The 11,038-nt window shown below is 35.3% G+C and overlaps 1 protein-coding gene across 2 annotated transcripts; it reads left to right on the top strand.

Moving 5' to 3' along the window:
* The first annotated feature begins 389 nt into the window (after positions 1–389).
* On the top strand, positions 390–10,787 carry LOC135132345 (uncharacterized). 2 transcript variants are annotated; one of them, XM_064060416.1, is made up of 3 exons: positions 390–578; positions 10,073–10,306; positions 10,361–10,787. In XM_064060416.1, exons 2-3 carry the CDS (start codon positions 10,129–10,131, stop codon positions 10,594–10,596), a joined length of 414 nt encoding a protein of 137 aa, XP_063916486.1. In that variant the 5' UTR covers positions 390–578; positions 10,073–10,128; the 3' UTR covers positions 10,597–10,787. The 2 variants fall into 2 exon arrangements, with proteins under 2 accessions (XP_063916486.1, XP_063916485.1); XM_064060415.1 differs by lacking the exon at positions 390–578 and adding an exon at positions 9,518–10,016.
* Positions 10,788–11,038: the final 251 nt, after the last annotated feature.

Here is an 11,038-nt window from a genome sequence, read left to right as displayed (position 1 = left end):
CATACAAACATGGCGAAAACATGTTATTAGAATTTTTGTTCTACGGAAGATCCATTTAAATTTAGCTCTAAATATAAATTACATAAAAATAATAATAAAGTTAATTGGTAAAAATTCAGTGATCTTGAATATTTGTGAGAGGTTAGCTTCTAAAGCTAAAAATGTTGTTATGTAGGAACATTACTAATTCATGACGTTTTCCATTAATATCCATGTGTATTTTGATATCCAGATGCAACGGCATAATAAACATTTTTCTGGTTTAAAAACCAGTATTAAGGGAAAATCCATCATTTCCAAAATAAAGTAATAAACGATAAGCCTATCAAACAGGTACTAGGCACTGAGTCAGCGATCTTTATCACAAAACTTTATTTTCTTTTTATCAATCAGTTCATCTCGAAACTGAACAGGTGCTAAACGTTTTCACTTTATTTTTTTCAGTTTCTCGCAATTTCGGTTACATAATAAATTAAAAATAAATAAATAAAACTCCTAGTGACTTAAAACTAGTCCCATCAGAAAATTTTTAGTATTGTGCGATATCAGTTCTCCTAAATAAAGTAGATAACTGGCACGTAAGTATCCTTGTTGTGATAAGATATATGTATAATTAAAATGAACAACTCCTAGTAGTTAAAACCCATTTTTTTAACAGAAATTTTAACACACGAAGTGGGTCTATACAGAATTTGACCATGACAATTAAAAAAAAAACTTCAGTTTGAGTAATGTTCTTTGTATAAAAGGTTTCATAGTGCAACCTCCGTGCAGCAATAGTTATAGTATTTAGGAAAACAATTTTTTTCGGTTAAGCATAGAGCTACTTTAAAGATACAGCTCGATCTACTCCTGTGGGGTTCTGGGACGGGCCGTCACTAAATTCGTTCAGGGGAAAATTGTAACAAAAACACTACTAACAAATCCCCAGAACCTAAAACAAAATTCGCATATTCCCAAATTGCAAATATCATTGCGCTTGTCAGACATTGCGAACAACATGCGCAGAATCGTACACCCATAAAAACCGTCAATCGCAATTAAAGTAGCCGTCAAGTTATACCGAATGATACCTGGGGGTCGTGCTGCCACTTATTGAAGTGATTAGGATGATTTTTATTATTACTATTCATTTTTGCTTTTATTTGACCATCCCGTAACCACTGATTTTCTGGTGAACAAATGTTCGCGCCCGGCATATTTAGCGAATTAATTAAGTTAAACATTACTTATCTCTCTTTTTGCATGTTTTAATTTTATAAGTTAGCGTAGATTTAAGTGCATGTTGGAATTCGTTTAGTTTTAGTTTTTTTTTTATTTCCAGTGGAAGATTTCTTTAATTTCCACAGAATTATTAGTTTTAACTGTTTTTAGTTGTTTTAATGGTACTTAGCTAGCGGGTAAATGTCGCAGTTTATTAAATATTTAAGTGAATTACTCGAATTCGTATCTAGCAGTTTTCGAGGTTTAATTAGCACGAACGTATTATTATTATTATTGAAGTTTAGAAGGTACCGCACATATTTAGAGATTTATTAGGTTATTTTTAAGTTTTTAATTGCATGACGTTATTAGAGGATTTTTAGGAGTAATGTTAGTTTCACGGATTATTTTCGTAGTTTTTAAAATTTTGATAATGGGACACAATTGCTTTTATTATAGTTTTGCATGTTTAGTTATGTAAGTTTAACCTTATATTTTACTTTGCCATTTTCCATTTATATATTTATTCATTTATTTTTTATTACGCTTGTAGTTTATCTGTATATACAGCCTGACTGGGGTTTATTGTGACAGATTTTAAGGGGTGCTAGTTTGCATTATTTTGAGTAAAAAACCTTAATAACATTTACAGCTCAGACTTATTCCAAAAGAGTTATAGAATACACAAATTTCATAGCCCACCGGTTGGAAACCGCTGGAATTCACCTGATATATTGAAATTTTTACAGTTGTTTCATTAGAAACCATGACAATAAATTCAGTAATAAAATAATACTCCTGTTTGACAATTTGTCAAAGTATCTGTGAACATGTTTTAATAAATTTAAGATGGATGTCAATGGGTATTCACTTAGAGAATTAGCGGACATTCATTTAATTTATGGAGAGGCACGCGGAGTAGCCCGTGTGGCAGTGCGTTTGTATGGCACTCGTTTCCCTCACCGACGGCTACCCTCAAGAAGAACGTTTCAAGATCTGCACCAGCGACTCCAAGAGACGGGTTCCTTGTTACCTAGAAGAGTCGAACGAGGTCCACAACTCCCTCAGCGAATTGTCAACATTGAAGAAGAGGTGTTGGATGCTGTACATGAGGATCCTGGAATTAGTACAAGATGCCTTGCCAAACGATTTAATGTCTCTCAATGGACCATTTGGAGAACACTACGAGAACAGTTATTATATCCATACCACGTTCAGCGTGTAAAAGCTCTATCTCCAGCTGATTATCAACCCCGTTTTGCATTTTGTAGTTGGTTTCTACGAAAGGTAGAAGAAAATCCCGACTTTCCTCGTATTATTTTGGCATCAGACGAGGCAGGATTTACGCGTCGGGAAATTTTTAATTATCACAACGTTCACGTTTGGGCAGATGAAAATCCGCCATAATGCCATAAGACAAACCCGTTTTCAGCAGGAGTTTTCAATTAATCTATGGGCCAGTATTGTAAACAATTATCTTGTAGGACCTTTTGAACTACCCCCGCGGTTAACGAGTGCCATTTATTGGCGATTTTTAAGAAGAAATTTACAAGAATTGTTGGAAGAAGTGCCGCTACATATCCGGGAAAGTATGTGGTTTCTACATGATGGGGCGCCACCTCATTTTAGCCGTCTGGTACGGCAGTTTTTAAATGTTCAATTCCCTGAAAGGTGGATCGGGCGAGGCGGGGCTCAGCGTTGGCCTGCCAGATCTCCCGATTTGAATCCACTAGATTTTTTCTTTTGGGGCCACATGAAGTCGTTGGTTTATACAGAATAGATCAGAACAGAAGATCACCTCAGACAACGAATCTATGAAGCCACCAATATCATTCGCGGGGACCCGGAAATGCTCCAACGAGTGCAGGAGCAATGGATTCGTCGTGCCAATGCTTGTGTGAGAATGAATGGAGCTCATTTTGAGCATTTGCTTTAATAAGGTGTTTAAAAATAAATAAAATTACTAACAATAGTATTTAATTTTCTCTACTTGGTAAAATTTATTATTACATAGTGCAGTGGTTCTCAAACGGTGGAGACACATAAAGTTCTGACTTAACCATAGGTTTTAGACCAAAATGTTATTAGACTTTAAGAATCAAAATAATGCATATTGTAACCCTTTAAAATCTGGCACAATATACCCCAGTCACCCTGTATATATGTATTAAAATGTTAGAAGCTTGTAAATATTACCTCTTCCCCCACATGCAGTTCAGGTCTTCCATTTCCAAGGAACTGGGTCTACACCCAAATAAATATTTTGTTAGTGTCCAAATGCTCGGTCGTGGTCTAAAACAATTTGGGCACGACAGTTCTTTGGATGTGCTACATAAGGTACATCGTCTTGAAGTGCAATCTATAGGCATGTGTTTAGCCCAGTTTTTTCTCACTTCAGAAAAACATTATTTTATATTTACTAAGGGGTGCTGAATCCACACGCTTACGACCCATTTGTTTAGCTGTATTCTCACCAATTACACTTACAACCGGTTCCCATTTCTTTCAATGTTATTGAAGATTCTGTTTTTTTTTTTTAATTATAAACGCGTTACAAACAGTTGTACCAACAAAATTCCAAAACAATCGTAACCACCACTTTAACAAATCCCATACATGATCGATAATCTCGTATGGCATCTGGATATAGTATTTCGGTAGTATGTCGTTTATTGACAACACCGGAAGAAAGCGGAGAATGTATCGTGGAAAGCAGATTTAGTAATTTTTTGTCCATCCACTTCAAACATACTGTATTATTTCTGGTAAACCAGTCCCACTCTCCTGGTGTCCAATTTTTCTCGGGCAAAAGGCATTTTTTCGGTTTGTCTTAATTTTTTACATTTTCAATTTTCATTAACCGAACTGTCGTAAAAAAAATATCAAAATAAACATTGTAGTTTTTCTCTTCCAAATCGACAGTCATGTCAGTCACTACCCTTTCTCCCAATCTTTGTTTAGTTTTTGAATCTTGTCGGCCCATATAAATTAGAAAATTATACAGGTATCCAAATAAATCGGCCCGGGCCCAAATTTTAAACCCGCCCTTTACGGGGTTTTTGTGGGCATATATTGCTTAAAGTAAACTCTTCCCTTATATTTTACCATGCTCTCATCGACGGCTTTCCTTTGTTGGAGAGTAAATTTTTTTATAATTTTTGTTCAATCTGTCTATTAGGGGTCTCAATTTGCATCATTTGTCGTAGCCCTGTTCATACTTACAAGGGAGTTGTCATTGATTTGAATATTAGCCAGTAGAAAACTGAAGCAATTTACAACCATCAGAGAGCTAATAAAATTATCGCGCAATTCTGTCCTTGAAGACCATTAGTCACGATAATTTGGTGACTTTTTTAACCCCATCAAAATATTGATAGCAATAAAAGTTTTAACTCCGCAGCATCTGTGAGTTTGAAAGACTTCCCAGCTTGCGTAACGTATATATTTGTTTGGAAAGTAATGTGATCAATTCGTTCACTGTCAAAGAGACATAAGAAATAATCAATAGGATTCTCCAGGTCTACTAAATTTTGTAGAATAGGTTATGTGTTCTCATTAAATGCTTCTGTATCTAACGGTGGCGGTGTCTGAACTTTTAATTTAGCTTAAAAGGTGGTTTTACCCACACGGAAAGTAGCCCGTGCAATGGGTTATGATTTTTCGAATCATTGATTTATTAATGGTTAAAAATAGTTAAACATTTAATTGAGTGTTGTCAAAGGATGTGGCATTTTGCTACCGTTCGAATTTTTAAAATCTGATAAATAACTGTTGCAATAAAAATTAACAAAATCACATAAAATTGGCTTAAAAGAAACGTTTGTAACTCGGCAATTAAATGACGCCTTCGAAAAATTCAAACGGGGGCAGCAAGATCAATGTTTCGTAACGGTGTATATAAAATTGCGACGTTGTAAATTACAAAATGTTGCTATGAAACGAAAAAACAGAACGCATGTTTTCGAACAAAATTCAAGCCGATTTCTGGTCGCCCTCACTCGGGTCAGGTGAGGAAAGACGCTAAGCGGAGGTTGACATCTACTCCCACTCTAAAACGCAAAAGTACAGACACGAGGAGATCGTATTTTGAAATACTTTTGTCATATTATAATCGGTGGAGTGTTACAAGTCGACGACGGTACCCGAACTAAGTTGAATCTTTCTGTGTACGCTGTGACTAACTGCCCATTCACAATGGACATAAGACATAAGAACGAGCGCATAACATAATTTACGTTTTTGGTTTGTGTCTGGCTTATGCTTATCTACGTTCACAGTGGACAGAGTGAACTCTGTAAGAATTGTTAAACTGCGCAAGCGCAGAACGGAATAACTCCTGGCTAAACATAGAAACGGCTAACTTCAAACTTAGGTCCGGTTTATCAATGCGCAGTTAAGTTAAAGTAACTGGCAGTTAAAGCTTGTCTGTGAGTTAACCTGTTTATCATTACCCGCTAGCTCAAAACTGGTGGTCAAAGTGCCTGATAAATTAACTGACAGTTCAAACTGTCAGTTAAAGCGTTATCCACCAGTTAGTGGCAACATAACCTAACAAATTGAAATAAATCTGTTATGAATTTAACAATATTTTGATGAGGACTTATGTTGTGGAACAAATTGACAGAGAAAAGATGAGAAAAACACTTATTATTAGCTGATTATTTTCCAGGTCTAATGTAGGTACCAAAAATTAAAAACCTATCTAATAATACCGCGAGATCGAAAAAGAAATTAATCGAAGTAGGCCATGCACGACAAGCCGTTTGTCGTAATCACGGTGGTAGGGTAAATTAATTTTTTTTATTAAATGTCAAATTGACAGTTTGAAATTAGAATTATGACGCCTACTTTTAAGACACATAAGAATGAATTAAAATCACCGTTTTCCAATTTTGTCTAAAATTTATCCCATTTCTGAAGATTCTAATAACAAAAAAGCTTTAATTTCGTTTGATAACAGGGCAAATTACTTTTGTCAACGCGACGATTAATAAAAAATTATTTTAAACTAAGACAAACGCCTTTTCGTGCATGGCCGACTTTGACTAATTTCTTTTTCGATTTCTCTGTATTTATTTAAAGGTGTACCTACTTGTTTCATTTTTAATTTCCAATACTTTTTTTCTAATGCTAAATTTTGCTTTTTCATGATTGATCACGTGAAACGCGATACGCAATCGTTGAATACCGAATGCGGATCGAATCTGATGGAACTTTCAAGGTCGGGGTAGTTTTGAACTGACCAATCGCAACTCATTTCCAGTGGGGTGAGCGTTACCAACTTAAGAGAGTAACAGCTAAACTTCGAGTTACGAAACTGGAAGAAACATCGTGCATTGATAAACACTTTACCTCCGTTAACTGCTCGTTACCCTTATCTGACAGTTACTTAACAGACACTTTTAACTGAGCATTGATAAACCGGCCCTGAGGGCCGGTTTATCAATGCTCAGTTAAAAGTGTCTGTTAAGTAATAAGTAACTGTCAGATAAGGGTAACTAGCAGTTAACGGAGGTAAAGTGTTTATCAATGCACGATGTTTCTTCCAGTTTCGTAGCTCGAAGTTTAGCTGTTACTCTCTTAAGTTGGTAACGCTCACCCCACTGGAAATGAGTTGTGATTGGTCAGTTCAAAACTACCTCGACCTTGAAAGTTCCATCAGATTCGATCCGCATTCGGTATTCAACAATTGTATATAGTTATATATATCGCGTTTCACGTGATCAATCATGAAAAATCAAAATTTAGCATTAGAAAAAAAGTATTGGAAATTAAAAATGAAACAAGTAGGTACACCTATAAATAAATACAGAGAGATCGAAAAAGAAATTAATCAAAGTTGGCCATGCACGAAAAGGCGTTTGCCTTAGTTTAAAATATTTTTTTATTAATCGTCACGTTGACAAAAGTAATTTGCACTGTTATCAAACGAAATTAAAGCTTTTTTGTTATTAGAATCTTCAGAAATGGGATAAATTTTAGACAAAATTGGAAAACGGTGATTTTAATTCATTCTTATGTGTTTTAAAAGTAGGCGTCATAATTCTAATTTTAAACTGTCAATTTGACATTTAATAAAAAAAATTAAATTACCCTACCACCGTGATTACGACAAACGGCTTGTCGTGCATGGCCTACTTCGATTAATTTCTTTTTCGATCTCGCGGTATTATTACCTAGTTATTACCTAGATAGGTTTTAATTTTTGGTACCTACATTAGACCTGGAAAATAATCAGCTAATAATAAGTGTTTTTCTCATCTTTTCTCTGTCAATTTGTTGCACAACATAAGTCCTCATCAAAATATTGTTAAATTCAAACAGATTTATTTGGATTTGTTAGGTTATGTTGCCACTAACTGGTGGATAACGCTTTAACTGACAGTTTGAACTGTCAGTTAATTTATCAGGCACTTTGACCACCAGTTTTGAGCTAGCGGGTAATGATAAACAGGTTAACTCACAGACAAGCTTTAACTGCCAGTTACTTTAACTTAACTGCGCATTGATAAACCGGCCCTCAGTCAATCAAAATATCTAATCTACAATTTCATACGATATTCGAAGTTGACAACTTGCAGTACAAAACAGACTCGCAGTGTGAAGCTTTGATTATAATTTATATAATATAATCAAAGGTGTGAAGTGCCAAGTGTCAACTGTCAAAGGGAATTCAATAGTAGCATTCAAATCCCTAGGTTTTAACATAATTTTGACATAATTCGTGCACAAAGTTGAACTTATTTCAACTTTGTGTACGCACACAAGGATTACATAAAACGTTCATAAGCATAAGAATTACGTTCGTCCACTGTGAACAGGGGTATACGTTTTCCATCGTTTCAACTTTATGTATTTATGTAAGCTTTATGTACTTGTTATGCCTTATGTCCATTGTGAATGGGCAGTAAGATTCACCTCTTCCCTCGAAAATGTTTACGTCCCTCAGAATTCACTGACTTCACAGTTTGAGAAACGAATGAATGGCTTGAGTAAAACCTGCTCGCGGTTTATCAATGCGCAGTTAAGTTAAAGTAACTGGCAGTTAAAGCTTGTCTGTGAGTTAACCTGTTTATCATTACCCGCTAGCTCAAAACTGGTGGTCAAAGTGCCTGATAAATTAACTGACAGTTCAAACTGTCAGTTAAAACGTTATCCACCAGTTAGTGGCAACATAACCTAACAAATCCAAATAAATCTGTTATGAATTTAACAATATTTTGATTAGGACTTATGTTGTGCAACAAATTGACAGAGAAAAGATGAGAAAAACACTTATTGTTAGCTGATTATTTTCCAGGTCTAATGTGGGTACCAAAAACTAAAAACCTATCTAATAATACCGCGAGATCGAAAAAGAATTTAATCGAAGTAGGCCATGCACGACAAACCGTTTGTCGTAATCACGGTGGTAGGGTAATTTAATTTTTTTTATTAAATGTCAAATTGACAGTTTAAAATTAGAATTATGACGCCTACTTTTAAAACACATAAGAATGAATTAAAATCACCGTTTTCCAATTTTGTCTAACATTTATCCCATTTCTGAAGATTCTAATAACAAAAAAGCTTTAATTTCGTTTGATAACAGTGCAAATTACTTTTGTCAACATGACGGTTAATCAAAAATTATTTTAAACTAAGACAAAAGCCTTTTCGTGCATGGCCAACTTTGACTAATTTCTTTTTCGATCTCTCTGTATTTATTTATAGGTGTACCTACTTGTTTCATTTTTAATTTCCAATACTTTTTTTCTAATGTTAAATTTTGCTTTTTCATGATTGATCACGTGAAACGCGATATACAATCGTTGAAATCTAAGGTTGAATACCGAATGCGGATCGAATCTGATGGAACTTTCAAGGTCGGGGTAGTTTTGAACTGACCAATCACAACTCATTTCCAGTAGGGTGAGCGTTACCAACTTAAGAGAGTAACAGCTAAACTTCGAGCTACGAAACTGGAAGAAAGATCGTGCATTGATAAACACTTTACCTCCGTTAACTGATAGTTACCCTTATCTGACAGTTACTTAACAGACACTTTTAACTGAGCATTGATAAACCGGCCCTTAAAGCTGGATTTATAAACTCATCCACAGCAGCAGCGGTTGCTGTTCACGCAGCCGCAGTAAGTTGAAACATTCGAATTGCCTACTAACATTCATAAACTGCAGCCGTTGCTGTTGCTGTTATGAATCATTGTAGGCAATCCAAATGTTTCAACTTGCTGCGGCTGCGTGAACAGCAACCGCTGCTGCTGCGGATGAGTTTATAAATCCATCTTAATTATTCCAAACAGCAAAATAAGTGCTTTGAAAAGTGGGAAAACAGTGGTCTACACTTGTATACGGCTCGTAGCCAATAGATGACGTTGTGCAGTGTTGCCAAATGTAGCGGAATTCCGCTATCGGTAGGGGAATTTTGACCAACGGGGGGCGTAGCCACGATAGCGTAAAAAACCTGGAAATGTAGCTGAATTTTTTTGAGACTTGAAAATTGGAAAATTCGAGGGATTTTTTGTGCACTTGGCATGTTATATTGCACTTATAAAAAATGTTATTTTGAATGGCGAATGAAATTTTTATGTAGAGGAATTTTACCATTTATCTCTGGCAACACTGGCAATGTGTAAAGTTAGATAGATAAGACAGTTTTCCATTCAAACGCTACTGTGCATTTAGAGAAAAAAAATTCAAGTCTGTGGTTACACCGTTAAACCACTTCACCGGAAACGGTTAATAAACCATCGATCTAATTCTACCACATCAGCATGGAACTTACACTCTTAATTCTATCTCTCTCAGTTGCGGGTAACTACATAGGAACGATTTAAATTTGTAGTACCTATTCATTATTTGATTTTCAGCCGTTAGCAACGCTCTGAGATGCTATGATTGCGATCCAAATACAGACGGCAAATGCATGAAGCCCGAAATAGATAACGCGAAGACTACAGTTTGTGAAGAAGATGACGGTGCCACAATACCACCCACATATCTTAAGAAACTGATTAACGACATTGACAAGACGGACATTGAGACTAGAGTTAGTAATCGATCCGAATTAAAATTTGAATGTTTCACCATGGTCTATGAAGCAGGTATAACTTAGAAAGACGTAGTATATTACATATTTGGTGGCTTTTTCTGTTTAGAGAAAAAAGGTCAATCATCTGGAGTCTACAGAGGCTGCGTAGAAAAGACTAAGTACATTGAGTCATCTTGCACATATATCGAAGAGTGGCTGAACAAAAACAACGTGTCTTCTTGCACAACTTGTTCCGACGACAAGTGTAATAATGAGTATGTCGGTGGAGCCGCAGCTTTGACAATGTCTTTGGGAATTCTTACCCTCAATTTATTACTTTGTGTGAAAGTATTTACGTTTTAATGTGGAGTATTAGATATGTAAGTAGTTGCGTAAATTATTTGTCAGTCATCTTTATCGTCAGAATTTGTATCGCGTCATGTAATTTAGGTATAGGTAAAAGTAGGTAAGTATTAGAGTATTTGTTCTGAGAAATTTTTAGCTGTTTTTTTATGTCATTTTGTTAATTAAAGATAATATAATTTTTAAGTGTATATATTTTTTTATTTCAAACAGCACTCTACGTTTACCTAACTAATGTTAAGGCAAAGTATGATTATAAAATTATGTAATTAAAATAACAACATTGCTTGTTACTTTCCGAAAATAAGCCTATAGAATAGGGAAATATCAATCTCCTGTTATTTCCGTCAGTATCATCTGTTGTTTGGCTGTTGGCGATTTTATTGGACAGATAATCTCCAAAACTACTGGATTGATTACTGTGAAATTTCAGATATATCCG

The sequence above is a fragment of the Zophobas morio genome, unplaced genomic scaffold (assembly GCF_036711695.1).
Source record: "Zophobas morio isolate AGI-343-1 ecotype UQ-CSIRO unplaced genomic scaffold, CSIRO_AGI_Zmor_V1 ptg000021l, whole genome shotgun sequence".
Classification (NCBI taxonomy): Eukaryota; Metazoa; Arthropoda; class Insecta; order Coleoptera; family Tenebrionidae; genus Zophobas; species Zophobas morio.
Note: the sequence above shows the minus strand (reverse complement) of the source record. Positions and strands in the feature narration are given on the sequence as shown.

Bases quoted from the DNA above. Each gene is read 5' to 3' on its own strand.
- LOC135132345 (XM_064060415.1), top strand. From the start codon at position 9,977: ATGGAACTTACACTCTTAATTCTATCTCTCTCAGTTGCGG. The intron at 10,017-10,072 runs GTAACTACATAG...TTTGATTTTCAG, and splicing joins TCTATCTCTCTCAGTTGCGG to CCGTTAGCAACGCTCTGAGA. The intron at 10,307-10,360 runs GTATAACTTAGA...TTTTCTGTTTAG, and splicing joins CACCATGGTCTATGAAGCAG to AGAAAAAAGGTCAATCATCT.